At 41.5% G+C, this 18245-nt stretch overlaps 2 protein-coding genes across 4 annotated transcripts; both read right to left on the reverse strand.

Annotated features, from left to right (window-relative positions):
- Positions 1–103: 103 nt before the first annotated feature.
- Positions 104–10560, reverse strand: ERICH5 (glutamate rich 5). 2 transcript variants are annotated; one of them, XM_035125537.2, is made up of 4 exons: positions 10112–10556; positions 6154–6639; positions 4542–4649; positions 105–2005 (listed from the first exon to the last, which is right to left on the reverse strand). In XM_035125537.2, the coding sequence occupies exons 1-4, from the start codon at positions 10410–10412 to the stop codon at positions 1983–1985; spliced, it is 918 nt and encodes a 305-aa protein (XP_034981428.2). In that variant the 5' UTR covers positions 10413–10556; the 3' UTR covers positions 105–1982. The 2 variants fall into 2 exon arrangements, with proteins under 2 accessions (XP_060133677.1, XP_034981428.2); XM_060277694.1 differs by lacking the exon at positions 4542–4649 and having other exon boundaries at positions 104–2005; positions 10112–10560.
- A 2514-nt stretch (positions 10561–13074) lies between these two features.
- LOC132591097 (tigger transposable element-derived protein 1-like) lies at positions 13075–18207 on the reverse strand. 2 transcript variants are annotated; one of them, XM_035125536.2, is made up of 3 exons: positions 18052–18207; positions 16365–17804; positions 14562–15244 (listed from the first exon to the last, which is right to left on the reverse strand). In XM_035125536.2, the coding sequence occupies exon 2, from the start codon at positions 17454–17456 to the stop codon at positions 16380–16382; it is 1077 nt and encodes a 358-aa protein (XP_034981427.2). In that variant the 5' UTR covers positions 17457–17804; positions 18052–18207; the 3' UTR covers positions 14562–15244; positions 16365–16379. The 2 variants fall into 2 exon arrangements, with proteins under 2 accessions (XP_034981426.2, XP_034981427.2); XM_035125535.2 differs by lacking the exon at positions 14562–15244 and adding an exon at positions 13075–14062 and having other exon boundaries at positions 16365–18207.
- Positions 18208–18245: the final 38 nt, after the last annotated feature.

An 18245-nucleotide genomic window follows, 5' to 3' on the forward strand; every position in this document is an offset into this window, starting at 1 on the left:
GAAGAATTTAAGGAGCTTTTTTGAGCACTCCATATTACCTGCACTTAGTATGGGACATGTGCTCTTAATTTGTACATGTACTTACCCCACACTAAATCTTTTACATAGAAGTATTGCCTGAGTAGAAGGATAGAATTATCTGTCACAGCACTACACTGTTCAGCATTTTCAAAAGCTAATGGTATGTTACAAAAAACTGCCATCTAAAAAAGCCCCTTAACAGGCCTCCCAAGACAGGGTGAACTTGCTTTGCCTCCAAGGTGTGGGGTAAATGACTCCTCTGTAGGAATCCTTGCCTTGGACTTGTATCTCACCTGAGGCAAATAGGCAGCCCAATTAATGGGTACCTTCAAACCCTTATATGCACCTATTCCTTCCTTCCAGGAAACATGATTGATTACCCACCTAGATTAAAGGAGTAAAGATTGTCAATTGCTATTCCGTGGTGCAGAACAAGTACACAGAGCAGACTACTTCCCAAACCAATAAAAGTGATACTGATTGCAAACTCTGCTGGAGTTTCAGGAGCATCCTAGTATAGGACCAGCAGTACTTACCATGCAAATACCTCAGAAAAATAAGTTATCCATCAAGTCATGGACACTGATAGTATGCAAGTTACAATGTTTCTTCCCAAAGAAAATGTATTGCAAGTGGTTTTAGTTTCCAAAGATAAAGATGTGAAACGCACAATACAGAAGCCTATAGATATTAGAACAGAGAATCAGTTTTCATGCAGATTTTTCATAAATGCTTTATTTCAGTGTTTAAGATTACCATTTTATAGACTACATGAGGCACAAATCCCAGCCATTATCAAGTATACCCCGACATAAAACAAAGGTTTCCTGGTTCAGACATAAGGTGGGTGAAGATCAGCTCTGCTCAAGTTTACCCAACTTCTCAAAAATATGCAACCAATAGAATCACACTAAACGTCTGCAAAGTTCTTGCTTTTTATGTGAAATTATTTTCTCCTGCTCAGCTATAAGATTTGCACTTCAAGGTTTCTCTTTGAAAAGGCTGAAGGGTTCACTTTTCATAATTGCTATCAAATAACAGGTTTATAAAGACAAATAGAATTCATATACACTTGGGGGGATTTATAAAGTGTTCTAGAAGTACACATAATTGCACACTAGAGGCAGCAATTCATTTGGTTTATACTTTTACTTTAACATGTGTTTTCAGGAATTGATTAGAATTTTACAGATTTAAAATTTAACATTTTCATTTTAACACAAGTGCTACCACCACAATACAGTAACAGTGTATGTTGCTGTTGTGCTAATCAGTAGTTTCTTACTAGAGTGTACAGAATTGCTTGTTTTGTCAACAGGTGACAACCGTTATCCTGTGCTTTCAAAGTGCCATAATTACATGCTAGCTCTCATCCCCTGAGTGCTGGATTGCAGTGACTACTTTCATTAGTTTTAAAAAATAAGACATGAATTGATGCATCTTTCCAGATTGAACCAAAGCAGCAGTATTAAGTTTCAATATCCATACTTGTTTTCGGTAACAAAATTCACTTAAGAGTTGTACTGGTAGAGTTAAAAATCCTCATGGCTGCAACATTATTACTAGAACCTAAGAATCCTCAGACCCTTTCATATCTAGTGCTTGGAGAATCTCCATGCACCCAGTTCTACAATTCATGGTGTCAATACAGTTTGCCCTAGCAATTAATTTTTTTAAACTGAAATACAGTAGATGAAGTTCTTGATTTGCAACACATGATTTCACTTAAATGGAAGTTTACAGAAGGCACTCTATGGCAAACATGAAAGGTCAACACATTGCAATTCTTCAGTGTCTTGGCAACTTGACTTCCCAAAATAAAATCATTAAAATGGTTTCTCCCCTAGTGCTCAGAAGTGACAAGTCCATACAAGCTTCTATAAAAAACCAGATTATACCAAAACTCACAGTGCTAATATTATTTGAGCAGCCAAAGATGAAGTCCAGGCAGAAGCCACAAGTCACTCTTCATTATTTGTAGCTTCTGCAATATAAAACAAAAACAAAACCCAAGATTTTAAAAGTGGCAATGACTTTTAGACAAATATATTCTAGGAACAGTTCTTTGAAAGGAAGTCATCTTTATGAATCATATGAAGAAGCTTCTGCTGCTAATATTTAGCATGTCAGAACAATGCAAGCAAGGCAGTGAATCTTAAAGTGGATTATCGGGAAGAATCAGATCAGATGAAAATGGTGATCCTTTCTTAACTGGAAATAATTGGCTATTAAATTTATGACTGTCAGAGAACCTTTTTCAGCCTGATGGCTGCATTCGCTTGGGGGCAATTAGGGGCAGGGGGTACATACCAGGCCGGGCCAGAAGCAGTAGTCAGAGCAAGCAATATAAATTTTACCTTTGTACAGTAGGCTACTTTCTGCACATGCTTGTATACTCCTTTCTATCCTCAATCCAGGCTAGCAAGTAGTTTTTATTACCATTGAAGGACACATTCCAGCAAGGCAAAAAATACTTGAGGGTGGTACAAAACATGGCTGGAGAGGTATGGCCTGGGAGATGTTCCCCACCCTGAGGTTCCCCACCGTGGTCCATAAATACATACTGACTTCCAGCATCACAGAACAGCTAAACAAAAGCCAAACGGGAGTTCTTAGCACACTGGAGGATTGAAAGGAGCATGTGCAGAAAGGTCCATAAAACAAGACAAAGTCATCTGAGCATCTGTTGACCACTAATAAGACTACCTGATGCAAAGTGTCGCCATATGATAAAACATTTAAAGTTCACACTTGCTAAGAGTCATCTTTTGCTTCAAATTGGTTTGAGAAAGCAGATTCAATTAAAGGGGAAAAAAGAAATCTTGACACTGGTAATCTGAGTTTTCAAAGAGTGAGCAATGCGGGAGAGGGGAGGGTTGCAACTATTTCTTATTTGTAATTCTGCACGACTCAAAACAGCAAGTTATTAAATACATATACGTGTGAGAGGGAGAGCTAGGAAGACAAAACACAGCTATCTTTTCATGGGCATATTTATGCACAGGCACTTCCTCTTCCCACTATAAGAAATTCCAGTAATTTTATCAAGCATTTCTCCTGGGTGGTATGAGCTTTTAATTGCAGACCCTGGCTTCCAAAGCAGTAGGGGGCCTTCAGTTTCACAGAAAGGAAATCTCCACCATCAATTAAGATTGAGGGAAATTAAAGTGCTGTAATGTTAGATCTGCCCTGAGCAATGAACCCTTTTGCCTGCCTTTTCATTTGTTCTTTTGTCTCTAGTCAAAACCTGTACTTTTGTCTCTAGTCAAAACCTGTACTTTGTTTTGTTTTGTCCAGTAAATGAGCTAAACCCTACCCATTCCTCACCTATTATAACAGAAATCCGAGAATAGGAAATCCCAGAGCCATGGTAGCAATCTGATCATTATTAGAATGTGTTTGGCAAATAGTAACTATGGAATTAAATGTGTATATTTAAGCTTCTCATTTCCCACATGTGCATCTTTTCCAAGTCTATTTTTAACTAGCTTATCTGCTTCAAATGGCTTGGGGCCAAAGTAGACGAAAGTAGACGAAAGCAGGTAGTGGTAGTCCAATTTTGACAACAAAAGGATTCACACAATACCCACTGTGCCCTGCTGCTTGCTTCCCTACAGTCTGACCCCTCCCCAAAGGACTTTTCTCTACAGCTGTGCTATTATGCCAGAAGTGAACCCAAATAAAATAAAAAAAATTCCTTCAGTAGCACCTTAAAGACCAACTAAGTTTTTATTTTGGTATGAGCTTTCGTGTGCATGCACACTTCTTCAGATACGAAGAAGTGTGCATGGTATCTGAAGAAGTGTGCATGCACACGAAAGCTCATACCAAAATAAAAACTTAGTTGGTCTTTAAGGTGCTACTGAAGGAATTTTTTTATTTTACTTCGATCCAGACCAACACGGCTACCTACCTGTAACCAGAAGTGAACCCAGTTGAAGTGAGGGCTTTCCAAGGGGGTTGTAGGAGGTAAGTGGCAGACAGACAGGCTCTACTTTCCCCAACCTGCTGCCCTCCAGATACTCTGGACGGCAGCTCCCATCGTCGGTGACCACTAGTCATGCTGGCTGGGTTAGTGGGGGTTTCCTTCCAAGACGTGGCGGGAACTCATTTGGAGAAGGCATCATTCCATGTCCCTACTGCCATTTTTAAACAAAAGCTGACAAGCTCTAGATGAGGTTAGAGCAGACCTAGACACACAGACCAGGGATGAGGAACCTGGTTTTCTCCAGATATTGCGAGGCTACAGTTCCCATAATCTTTGGCCACTGCTCAGATTGGCTAGCAGCTGAAGGAAGTCAAAGTTCAACATTTGGAAGACCACAGGTTCTCCACCTCAGAGTTAATCCTACACAACCTAGGCAGATTTACAAATAAGCAATTTCCTGCAGGACACTGTTTAAATACCTCTATTTAAATAATGCAGGCAGCATCCAGGAGGTGCCGATGAAAGGTTATGAATACGAATACAGCATTTAAAACTTCTAATATATTAGCCCTTTGCTCCTCCATCAACATACCTATCTCTGTTGCTGCCGTAGCTTCTCCCATTTCTTCTTCTTTTGTTTCAAAGCCCTCACTTACTGCAACACGGTGCATCTCAGTTTCCTCCTTTTCTCCTGTCTCACCTGGAACAGTAACCATAGAGATCAAGCCAGGGAACACTGAAAGAGTATTGAGTGCCCTAGCAGGTTCTGCACGGGCGGCTGGCACCCTTTGGAACTGGTAGAATGGAAGACAAGAGAGGCCAAAAGTAGGTGGAGCCAATGACAGGCAAAACCCACTACGGTAATTCCAGCTTTGTCCCCATCCTCTTCCTTCTTGCAGAGTTCTATAAAGGGCAATACTCAGACTGAGGAGAAGCCACCCCTGTGGCTGATGGTAAGGCAGGCAGGCAGGTGGTGTCTGCCTGAAGCTAATGGGACAATGTTCCATTTGTATAATGGAACAGCCCCCACTAATGCTCTGGGTGTTCTTTATAACATCAAAGAAGAAATAGTTGAAAGCACAGGAGAAATGCAGCACTTGCCAGCTGATATAAATGTATCTGCCACATAAAATTGTACCTACCATTGTCCTCTGTGTACTTTTAGAAAAGTTGCTGGTGAAATAAGTAACTTAAGTTGTATTACTAAACTTCAGTCAAAAGCTTATTATATGGTTTTCATCTGTCAGCGTTCCATGTGTCAATACATGTACGTCCATGTAAACAGAATTTCCATTCACCCTTGCATTAAGCGATTTTGATGTTTTTCTAACCATTCAGTAAATGAATGCAACCTTGTTTCCTACAGCCTGCATTTTGCAGAAATCCCGCTGCACATAAGTGGTACAGAAAAGATTTATCATGGGAAATGGTTATCATAGCTAATAGCCACTCAGCACGAGGTATAATTCTTGACATGTTCAGATGCAGAATACCTACAGTTACCAAAAGCCAGGGCCAAACAGCATCTCAAAGTGGAATTTTCCTGGTGTGATGGGAGACCGATAATGGACAAGATAAACGCTTGATCTAATGCAGCAAAGCAAGTCTAAATAAATACTATTACTTCACAAGCAGACTGAAACCAATAATAGTGTTGTATTTTTGGTTAACTTATACACCGCAATAATTTTGACTGGACTGATTTGGAATTTAGCAATAACTTGTGAACCGCCCTGTGATCTTTGGATGAAGGGCAGTATACAAATCTAATAAATAAATAAAATAAAAAAAGAAACAAGTTATTTTGATGTCAGAATGTTCAGATCCATCCCCAAATCAAAGTACAGTCACCTTTGTGTCATTTGTCTTCTGGCAATATGCACCAAAGCAGGGCTTTCCCACCCACTCTCTTGTTAGCATCTCACCTAGCATAAATGATTGCTGGGGGCGGAGGAGGAAGTTAAATATATGAAATGAGAGCACAAGGAAACAAAACAAGGCAACAATTGGTGGCACTGACCTGTTATTCAGATGGGCCCCTTTTAGTCTAATTATTTGTCAAAGCTACACATAACTCAAACCCACAGGGCAAGATTTTTGCCCTCGGGTACCTGCATGCAAAAAATAATAATAATTAAGCTCAGCAGAATCTGCATACAAGTCAGAACTTGGCCTTCTCAATCTGAAATAACACTACTTATTACCCTCAGTCTGTTGTTCTTCATCCACTTGCAGCTCCTTCACAATTTCCGTTACAAGACTCCTAACAATTTCATCAGTTGCAGGCTCAGCTGTGTCTGTCTCTGCTGATTCAACAGGATCAAGCTGACTGTCCTCTATGGTTTCCAGAGGCAAAGTGTTGGCAGTTTCTGTGGCAGCTTGAGGCTCACCAACCTCTTCGGCTGGTTTCGCAGGTCGAGGCTCACCGGCTTCTAAAAGGGCGACAGGCAAACTGTTGCTGAACTTCTCTTCCGGCGCCACTGGTTGAGGCTCTGTGCCTTCGGGGTCGACTCTTTGACAGGTAGAAAGGGCACAGTTGGTCATTCCAGGGATCAAAACATCTGCTTCCTCTTCAGCAACACCCTTGCTTAGTTTTGCTCCATCCGAGCCCAGCTCCACTTCTTCCATTGCCCCAAGTTTGGTCTGATCAGAAACGCTTTCATTTTCGACTGCGATGGGCAAGTTGTCCTCTAATTTAGGAATGTCGATGAAGCAAATAGAAAAGAAGACCACAAATTATTACTGAGAGCAAATCTATAGTTAGGTTCATGTATTTTAAAGTGTTATATATCCCATTTATCCATACAATCAACTGTTCTTCTGTGAACTTGATGCCACCCATATAAAAGCACATCTGAAAGAGTAATTTCTAGGAGTGGCATTACTATACCACCAGAAACAACTCTAGGGCTACTTTTTCTTTTTTGATAGGGTGGTTATCAGTACAGGTATGCATGTTAGCTATAACTTCTAATGAAACACGTAGAATGCACTATAAGAAATTCAAAACGGAGAGTGGCTCAATTGTCCCATCCAGATCTAAATTCGGACAAAACAGAGGGGTGCATAAAACCTGCCCCAGTACTAAAGTCAGTGGGAGTAAGCCCACTCCAAACCAAGTACTTTTACTGAGCTCCTTCCGTATGTGAATCATTGTCGTTTATTGCACATAAACTACTGTTCTTTTACTGCAGCCAATACAGTGGACCAGGCCTTCAACAATACAGACATAAGGCAATGCATAACCCTTCCTCCACAGTTATCTTGCATCTCATGATAGCAGCTATTTCACGAATTATTGAATGAACATGTCAAGTCATTTAGTTCTGATGCTTAGAAGCAAAAAGGTTCATGTTGTAGCCTGAAAGCAGAGGTATGCATAGATGTTACCCACCTCAACAAGTCTGAATGGTAATGACGAGCACAGTGTCCCACCCAAATTAATTTTGACAACTTATTAAACCATCCTACAAAAACTGTTTTGAGTGAAGAAGCCTTAATGGAACTCAGGAAAAAGCTTATAACAGCCGAATGACACGTTTGTTTCCTGGTAAAATGATCTCACCAAGAGTACAGCAGAATTAGTTACATGCCTTTATATATTCAGTGGCCTCCTTACCTTCCACTACGTAGATGTGTAAATCCTTTAAAAAGAAGAGGAAGGCCTCATTAAGATTTTGCCATATGTGTAACTAATTGCTAAAGCCCTTATTTGTCCAAAATGTCAAAGGGATATAATTTCAACTTTAACCATAGGGTTGATTATTTCCCCCAGAATTTTTTTCCCTCTTTTTGAAGTGTTATATTTTTAATTTTATACTATAGCTTTGCCCTTGTCCATTTGTCGTTTATTCACACATTGAATGTAGTCCACAAACTGGAGAATAGTGGATTTGTCACAAAATCAGCATAATATGTCCCTAACTTGCAGCCCCCAAACCACAAAGTCACCCCATTCTGGACCAGTCACAGTTTCTACACAGCCTTCAAGGCCAGCATATAATGGCTGTCAAGTTGATAAGTTAACCACAGTAAATTTTTAGACCAGTTGTAAGAAATTGCATTGTTTAGTAGAGTTTGTGTCACATTTCAGACTCCTGAATGCAATGGAATCAGACAAGCCACTTCATCCAGGAGATATCAGAGCATCCAATTTAAAAACGAAGCAAAAACTTTTATCATAAATGTTTATACTACACATAAAATCTGGACTCAAACAAAAATATGAAAAGCTGTTTATTCCTAGGTCTGTTTTCACAATGCCAAGGCTGTATTGTGTTACTGGACATTAAAACAAAAATTTAGACATAACTTTTTCATGTGGCATTTTATCAAGCAGTACCAGGTAAGTTAAAAGTCTGATTAAGAAATATATACTTTTAAAAATCTTTATTGAGAGGACTAGCATGTATCAGCATTTGCACAGTTGTTAAAATACAGTATAGAGAAGAAAAATGACTGTACAGTAGTGCACTATTTACAAACTATGAAAGCCTGAGAACCTTTTTGCAAGTGTAACCAAGATATGTTTATTTAAAAGTAGGTCCTACCATGTTAACTGAGGTTTGCTGACCGGAAAGTATACACAGAATAATAACCGAAACAATATACATCCTCAGTGTGTATTGGGTGTAAACACTATTTGTTTATATGCAAATTTATATACAACTTATTCTCAGGCAAGTTATGCAGAGTTTCAGCACAGCTTTTTTTTTTGAAGCCTGGTTATAATTTATACTGGAGAGTTAATGCCTCTTAACTCTTAGCAGTCCAGTTTAACACAGGTCTGTAAACTAGGTTATTAAAACAAAATATCTGCCAAACTTACGTAACAATGACACAGCCATATGCAGTTTATTGGTAGTTACAAAATAGGTCCACAGTCCTATAGTGGCTTATTTAGAAGTACAATTAAATGGACTAGCTTCTGTGGATCAGGATGAATATTGCCAGAATGGCAGTTTTAGTACTAGAACAAGCCAAGATAAACTAAGGTGGGAGGTGGGCTCCCGCCACCCCAACTTTTGATTCTTTTCCTTATCTCCATTAGCCACAGAGAAAGTAAAATGGAGGTATGGGAGTAGGCAAGAAAAGAGGGAGCAAATTTAGTGTTCTATTCAACTAATTTTTTCCTCAGAATAAACCCAGTGCAATTAAGGGACCTAAAGTTAGTCATGTTCATTATTTTCCATGAGTCTTCTCTAGGTAGGACTAGTAGGGAATACTACCTTACAGATTAGAGGTTAAAAGTACTGTATATTCCTGCGTATAAGACTACTTTTTAACCCAGGAAAATCTTCTCAAAAGTCAGGGGTCATCTTATACGCCAGGTCGTATTTCTTATACGGTGAGTATATCCCAAACTCTATATTTTAACTGGAAAAGTTGGGGGGTCATTTTATATGCCAAGTCGTTTTATATGCCGGATATACGGGTATCTTCCCATCTGAAGAGAGCAAGGAATGCAGAACGTAGGATAATCAAAGGACTGTTACCTGCCTCTTTACTGGTGTATAGAAGGAAACAGAACTTCAGCAACTGTACTTTATTATGTAGGCTCAAGGAAAGCGGAATTCCCACCCCAAAAGAACAGGAAAAGAACAGGTAGGTATGGTGACCCTAACAATAATACGGCTCCAAACGGATTTGAATCCTTCTTTCCCCACACCAGATTCAACTCTATTTACTGAGCGCCTCTTGCTAAGAAAAGAATATTACAAGACCTTTAAAAAACCCCAAAAACTTACACACCGTATATTTCAACCACACACAGGATCCTGTGGGAACTGCGGTTTGCTACGGGTGCTGGGAATTATAGCTCCGTGAGGGGCAAACCACATTTCTTGCCCCTTCCTTACAAACGTATTACGGCTCGAGAGGCTTCCTTTGCTGCACGACGCGCAAACCCTCGACTGAGCGGAACATATAATAAAAGTTTCGCTGCCACATAACCCCCAACATATTTATATTACAAAGGGAGCGAATATCAAGCGGGAATTAAATTAGGTGCTGCTTTTACCATTAATTACTACAGGTGTTTTAAATGCTCTCCACCCCCAGCTGTGCTGAGCCCGCGTCAGGGCAGGATAGAAACTTTTTTTTTTAAGGAGAAATAATAAATTGGTAACATCAGCAGCAGCAGGGAGCCTAAGAGGCGCTCACCGCATTTCAGCAGCCCGTTGGCGTCCGGAGACATGGGAGCCGGTCGGCTGCAGTCCTTGACCTGGGTTTGAGCGCTGCTGGAGCACCCCATTTGCGCGGCGGGACCCCACTCCCCACACCGGGCCCGAGGCAAAGAAACGGGTCTCCTCCCGGGGCGGCTCCTCCGCGGGAAGCGAACCTCCCGCTCCGCTGCTGCCGAAGGGAATGCGCGCAGGTGTCTCCTCTCCCAGGCGCTAAAAAGGGGGGGGAAGCGGCCGCCGCCTCCTGCTGAGCTGCGCGTGCCGAGGAACTTCCCTCTCATAGGCTCCCGCCGGAGTGTTTATCGCTCGAGCTCGGTTGCCATGAGAACGGCGCGCGGTCAGGGGTAGCCGAACACGGGGCGCTCCAAACTTTGGGCATTCTTCTTCGCACGGCGCAGGCGCGGCGGGAGCGGGACAGGCGCCTCGTGGAGGCTCGGCGACCCAACGAAGTGATGGTGACGCAACGGGAACGGGGCACGCCGCTTGTGGGCGGCCGGTGTCGCTTTTTTAAAATCGCAATTTAACGCGGCAGTAGGGCCTAGTGGGCGGCTGCCCCCTCTGTTTGCTTTGGGCCTGCCTCTCCTCTCCTGCGACCAATATAGATATTAAAGAAGAGCAGGGAGATAAATTGGTGCTGGGGGCGGGGGCTGATGTCCGGGGGCCCCTTCCAGCAGGGCTGGCTCGCCACAAATTTGAAATAAGTGTTCCAATGAATATGATCCTCTGAAGATGACGTGGTGGGCAGCCTTTGTCTCTCCGGGTGTTGCTGAACTAAAGACTCCCAGGCAAGTTTTGCTTGCTGGGGTTGGTAGGAGTTTTAGCTGGAGTCTCCATATTTGATGGTGTTTCCTGCTTGGCAGGGGGTTGGACTGGATGGCCCTCGTGGTCTCTTCCAACTCTATGAGTCTATGATTCTAGTTCAAGGACAGCAGTAGAGCCAAAGGCTCCCTGTAAATCCTGAGTTTCAAATTACCAATTGCACCCCTGCCTCTCAAAATGTGTGTGAAGCAGCTATAAGGCTCCCATGGTGGGTTTTGTTGTGGATTATATTCTGCAGTGCTGGAAAATAGCCGTTATGAGTGACATGTTTATCCCACCCTTTTGCCAAGGAAATCTGGATGAGGTACATCAAGGGTGGTGTCCCAAGGCAGGAGTGTGACCTGCCAGTACCTCCTATAAGGCCCACAAATAGTCTATTGAAAATGCCCAGTGCACCAGAGATGGTTCGTACTTAGTTCCTGTTTGCACGACTCATCCTCTTTTGCAATGAACCCATGGACATAGCCGAAGGGGGAAGGCAGGGGAGACCTGCTCCCCTAAATCAAGTAAATAAATAAAAATAGTTAAGTACCACTGACCAATCACAGATAGCTTGGTTGTGCCCCCAACATAAATCCTGGCTATGCCCATGATTGAACACCCCCCCCCCAACACTTTAAACATTTCCACATTTCAGTGGATGCCAGAATTCAACACCCATTCTCCCATCCCTTCTGAACAGAGAAGAGGTACAAAGAGCTGCTTTCTGTATGTACCTTTTCCCACTTATGGAGCAGTTGATGCAGAGGTAGTGTATGTTGCACCATATTGTGGTCCTGCCTCTTTTTTTTTATGGGGTAGGCATTTCGTGTTATGCCACACCTACAAAATGGCACCATTTTGTGATTGTTGCCAAGGGATCTTTCTAAAAATTCCAAATGTGCCAACTGGCCCAAAGAGGTTGGCAACTCTTGATGGTAGGTGGTCCCTTCAGTCTCAATCCCCCCACCCAATTTCATCTGTACCACAACCCTCACAGTTTAACCCTGTGAGGAAGAGATAATTGACTACCCCAAAGTCACCCAGTGAGAATCCTAAGTGGGGTCAAGGAGAAGTGGGTGGCAGACCCATTGGGACATCCCAAGATGGGAATGGGTCAGTGGTTTTGTCAAATTTTGCTACACCAGATCAGGCTCCTCAGGAGATCTGTGGGGCTTCAGATCCAGCAGATTCAAATTCGCTGGTGCCCTGTCCCTTTTGGACACTTTCTATGTGAATGAAGGTAGGGCCTCCACAACAGAAATAGCTATATGTCATCCAAACTCTGTTCCCACCTAAACACCAGGCAGTGGGGAAAGACCTATTTATTAGCCAGGATTCGACCTGGTGGTCAGTCACTGCACGTATGTACAGTATTTCAAATATTAATATCCTACTTTTCCTTGTACAATCCAATGTAACTAACATGAGAAACATGAAATACAATAAAAATTGACAAAGGAACAAATAAGAACAGCCACACTGAGCAAAATACATTGCATGTTTCCATTGTTTTAAATGGCTTCAGTATAAGAGTCCTAATAGGCCTTGCTTAAATTCATGTATTTATTTAACAAGATTGTATGCCACCTAAAGCAGTTTACATAAAGTTATGTAAAACATTAATAGGAGAATACCAATAAAATAACAGACTTTAAAAACAAGTAATTATGACCTTTTTATGCATTATATAACCAGTACTCATGCTTGGTTGCTGTGAGGTTGCTGCTGCTTCCTGCGCATTCCTGGTGGCTTCCTTGAGACTGGCATACTTTCCATGCCAGTCCACAAGGTATGCTGCTCTCATAAGCCCCTGCAACCAAGAAAACATTTCTTGGCAGCCTCTTCATAGTGACTGTAATTATGAAACTATGGTGGATGTTTTCATATGACAAACCACATAAACTGGCTCAACAAATAAATCAAACGGGGGTGTTTTCAGTGTAAAAGCAAATTGTTTTGAGGGGGGATGTTATCAATTGTCTTATTAGTTTGGTAACATACCTTTACAATAGATAAATGTCTTTTCTGGGGATGATGTTCTTTGAGTCAGAGTCATAAGCTGCCCACAGCAGAGTCTTAAGCTGCATGAGATCTCTCATGTAGGTGCTGGCTGGACCCCTACCAGTTTAGTTTCAGCATGCCTTCAAACCATAACCTTGATTGCACTTCTGTAGAATTAAAAAAGAAGTTGCCGCACAAAACAATGTGAAAAAGAACTGACAATGAACAAATAAGTTTTGAAACCTAGGGGGCTTTTTGGGGAGGGGTGTTACTTTACGAATTAAAGTTTAGTTAAAGCTCTCCTATAGACCTTTACCTGTAAGCCCCACTGAACGCAGTGAGGAATATTTCTGAGTTGAATTGTACAGGATTGCACTGCAAACGTTTCCTTCTGTGACTATCTCAAGGAATTGTTATATCAGGTCAAAGAGCATGTGATGCTGGTCACTGTTTAACACCAAACGATGCAATAGCGGTGGCATCTGCAACATACCAGTGGATAGATATGAATCACTAAGGACACTGGTTAAATGAAACAACTGTCGTGCTGCAGGGCATGCCTTCAGGGGGCTATGGTCTTGAGGCAAAGTCTAGCACAGAGAATCAGACTAGGTCCAAAATGTGATCCAAAACTACACCCAAGTTCAACATCACAGTGAATTCAGCAAGGTGAGGGAATTGGAAGCAGGACTAAGGATCCCACAAACAAGAAGAGAGATCTGTGTTGTTTCCTACAACTAGAAGGCTAATGTGTGAGACCTTATATACTGTGGCCTCATACATAACACCCTAACCCCAGCTGTTGGTAATAAAGGAGTTCCAACAATTTCTTACCATGTACAACGTCTGGGTCTGTAGACCCATGCTATGTCATTGCTCTTCAGTCTGTGCCCAGGCCAATTGGTGCCAGAGTTATTCAGGACTGAGGGCTGGCTCAGTCTCTTCCTCTGACAGCTCAAAGGGTTCTTCAGACAGTTTCCCACCAGACAGCCTGTCAAGGGGATCCTCAGCACTCATTCCAGGCGATCCAGCATGGACCTCAAAGTTATCCACTTTTGGGGTGTCCATTCCCCCCCCTTCAAGATTTAGTGCCAGTTCAGGGCTAGACATGGCACCAGTTTGTGTAAAGCTGTAAGACACAACAGCCATTTATGTTCTGCCAGAAACCTTTTACATGCAACGCAAACATAACTGAACACAAAATGCACAACTCTTTCACGTTTACTGTAGAAATTTAAAACCTTACATTAACGAAAACAGTGTAAGCCCTCAAATGTCTTAAAATCCAACCACCATAAAAGGTATCAAAACGCATTATGTCAGAGTAATCTTATTGAAACCACAGACCTAATCATGACCACATTTCTGTTGCCAAACAGACTTCAAGAATCTGTGCCGTAGACACCCATTAACTTCTGCAGATGAGAGGCTGTGTATCTAATTGTTCTAATTATTGCAATATTTGCAATAAAGAGACTTCTAGAATGGTTTTTTAAAAAAATGTGCTGTACTGATTGCAGCTTGTTCACAAAGCAGACCAGGGCAGGTGTACAATCTAAAAGCTGGGTGGGGAATCTTAGGCCTGGGGCAAAACGCCGCCTACAAGGCAGGAATGGGGAACTTGCTGACCTCCCTTGGTCTGCTCTGTGAACAAGATCTTATCCCTAAACATTGACCATGCTGGCTTAGACTGATGGGAGTTGAAGGGTCATAGGTTCCCCACCCCTATTATAAAGGAATCTCCTACGACTGGCCTTTAATTGTATGATGGAATAAGATGCTATATTCGTAATAATCTAAGATGTGTACACACTATAGCTTTAAAGCACATTTGAAACACATTCTTCCTCTCAAAGAATTCTGGGCACTGTAGTTTTACCTCTCACAGAGCTAACATCACGAGCAACCTTAACCAACTACAATGCCCAGAATTTCATGGCTTTTTACAAGATTACTTAAGAAACTTCTCTGTATATTTCTGTATAGTTCCGTTTCCCATAGTAAAGTATTACCAGTTTCTTTTCTCTCTGGACTCCATTTGTGTTATTCGAGTGACTCTTCTAACAGTATTACTCATGTTTAAACTGGGCATTGAATGTTTTTAGATATGCTCAAATTGACAATAAGCATCAGGATTTTCTCTGCCCTCCAGCGGACTTCATTCCTTTATCCATTTTTGTTCTGGAACTGTTTTTTTGATTGGATGGCTGAGTGACAAGAAATGTTGATGCTGATTCAGCAAATGCCAACCTTGTTAGTATCCCAAATTCCAGATTTGCTCACTTTGGAACAATGAGGCACAGTTGTTTTCCTGACAATAAATGAATAGGACAGTGCATGAACCAGGGAAAATTGAATGAACATGTTTACACTTGCTTTAAATATGATCATTATCATAAAGCTCAGTCTGCCACTTTTTAATACCCATAGAAAGAAAAGTAATTAGTGTGGGTGCCAGAATGGAATTCTAATAAAGCCTTCTCATTTGTCTGAGGGTACAAAGGCAATAAGTTTAATATCTGCCTGTTTATAGGGCATGTCAAAACAGCTCTGGCAGCTTTTAGAGTATGACAAAGATTAGGATGTCCACACTGATAAAACACAGCTGGACTATAAGTCTAAAAGAAGCCAAATCAAATCCATGTGAGAGAAATATGCATTCTGTGTGGCATAAATTTAAGCACAAATTATCCTCAGGTTTGCCATCTTTAGTAGCAATAGATTATAAAGAAAACAAGAGTGAGTCTTGTGGCACCTTAAAGACTAACAAATGCATTAAGATTTTATGGGCTACAGTCCACACCATCAAACGCATGAAGCGTTTTTCTGAGTGGCAGCTATATATACACATAGTGAAGGGAGTAGGGAATTGTAAACAGTGAGGTCAGAAGGAAAGGAAATCCAGAAAGTTGCGCTATTTTGCAGTGTCCAGAAACTGAACTGCTTGCAAAGACTGGCTTAGTCTTAGGTTGTTGGCACAGTGGGATTTATTGAAGCCTTATAGAAACTGCACTAAGTGCCTCCTGTTGAGATGATAAAGATGGAATCCATGTATCTTGGGTAGAAATGAGACTTTTTGGAGACAGCAGCTAAGTGTTGTTCTAACCAGTCATGAAAATGTTGGGATACTGTGGAGTCGTGGTAACCCATGACAGGGCCATTGATTTGAATACACAGTGGTACCTTGGTTCTCAAACTTAATCCATTCGACTTCCAAAACATTCAAAAACCAAGGTGCACTTTCCCATACAAAGTAATGCAAAAAGGATTAATCCATTCCAGACTTTTAAAAACAACCACTAAAACAGCAATTTTACATGAATTTTATTATCTAATGAGACCATTGGGCCATAAAATGAAAGCAATAAACAATGTACTGTAACATAAAACAGTATTGTAGATGATAAAAATTAAATGTAAATTTTTCTTACCTTCACTGATGATAGTCATTGTTTGGATGGGGGGTCGGGGTCCTCTTCTACAATCGCAGTCGGTGACTCCTCTCCTACTGTTACTTCTCTTGCTTTTTTTACACCACTGACACCTGGTTCAGACCTGCTGATTCTTTTCCTCACTATCATTTTTTCAATTGAGATTTGCTTTTTCCGATGTTTTAAAATTTGTCTAAAGTGAGACATAGCATTATCATTGAAAGTGTTGGTGGCACGACTTGCAGCAGCTTTATCAGGGTGGTATTTTTCAACAAAACTTTGCACTTCAGCCCATTTTGCACACATTTTTTTGATCAGTGCAGTAGATACAATTTCTCTGCTCTCCTCCTCCTCAGATATTTCCTCACGTGCCACCTGTTGCTGCTCCACCAGAGTGTTTTGAAGTTCTTCTGCGGTGAGCTCAGTCTTGTGGTCCTCCACTACCTCCTCCACATCATCACCATTCACTTGCAATGATTTCTCCTCCTTTGTTATGTAGGTCCTCTTTGGCATTTTTTTCTGAAAGAGGCCTGTCTCATCACAGTTGAAAACTTGTTGGGGAACGAAACCCTGTGACTCAACATAATCTTTAAAATCCAAAACAAATCGGTCAGCATCTAATTTGTTGGCACTGGCAGCTTCACCATGTCTCGCCACACTGTGTATGCCACTTCTCCTCTTAAAATTATCAAACCAACCTCTACTTGCCTTGAAAATCTCACCCTCAGCACTTGCTCCAGGGGTGTTTCTGATGAGGTCAGCATGCAAATGTAAAGCTTTTTCACAAATTATGCTCTCAGAAATGCTGTCACCGGCCAACTGTTTTTCTTTTATCCATATTAAAAGCAATTTTTCCACTTCTTCAATTGTCTGTGTTCGTTGCCTTGTGAGTGTTTTAACACCTTTTGCAACATTGGCGCCTTTAATGGCTTCCTTATTTTTTAAGATGGTACAAATTGTAGATTTAGCCATACCAAACTGTGTTGCCAGATCACTTACACGGACACCACTTTCATGCTTGGAAATAATTTGCTTCTTCACCTCTATTGTTGCTCTGTTAATGGTTCTCTTGCCTTTGCAACTTTTATCCATTTTCGCACAGTCACACAATCAAATTGCAAGAGTGCTCCTGAAAATACAGTAGCTGGGTTCCACAAAGTCACAAAAACAAATTAACCAAAATACTCACAGAAACAAAATCGCCAAAGTTGCAAAAACAAAATTGGCAAATATAAGCTCCAAATATCACCAGCGAGTTGTGTGGGTGCTTGGGACCTCAGCGGAAGCGCTCAGAATGGAAGCATTTAGCTTCCAAAAAAGGTTCACAAACCAGAACACTTACTTTGGGTTTGCAGCGTTTGGGTTCCGACTTGTTCGTCAACTAAGGCGTTCGAGAACCAAGGTTCCACTGTACATGTTCTCACCAAAGCTGAAATCATTCTAGGTAAGTACAAAGCAGCAAAGTTCAGTGGCCTGGTGTACAACAATTGTTGCCCCATCCACACTGAAAATAGAATTTCAAGATTTAAGTGCTAGTGAGCCCTGCTTTGCTTTGAATTAAGTCGTTTGTTTACTCCAGAGTAGGATGTTTTACATTTTTTAAAAATTTAAGCAGCTGTGTCTTTCTTCGCAATACATTCTTTGACCATAGATCATATAAGTCAGAGGACTCTTCCCCCACGCCCACCTGAATTATATGCCTTTTTATTTGAGCCTATCCTTTCAAACACAACTGCAGTCTAAGTTAACAGGCCATGCATGCCCCGAGGATGGCTCGACTCGCTCTCTGCGGAGAGAAGCAAAGAGAGGCTGCTCGGGCCAAGTGCGGCATAGAGATAGGAAAATGTAAAGACGCCGCCGTTCTCCGAGAGCCTGAATGGA

This window comes from Zootoca vivipara, chromosome 8, assembly GCF_963506605.1.
Source record: "Zootoca vivipara chromosome 8, rZooViv1.1, whole genome shotgun sequence".
In the NCBI taxonomy this organism is placed as follows: Eukaryota; Metazoa; Chordata; class Lepidosauria; order Squamata; family Lacertidae; genus Zootoca; species Zootoca vivipara.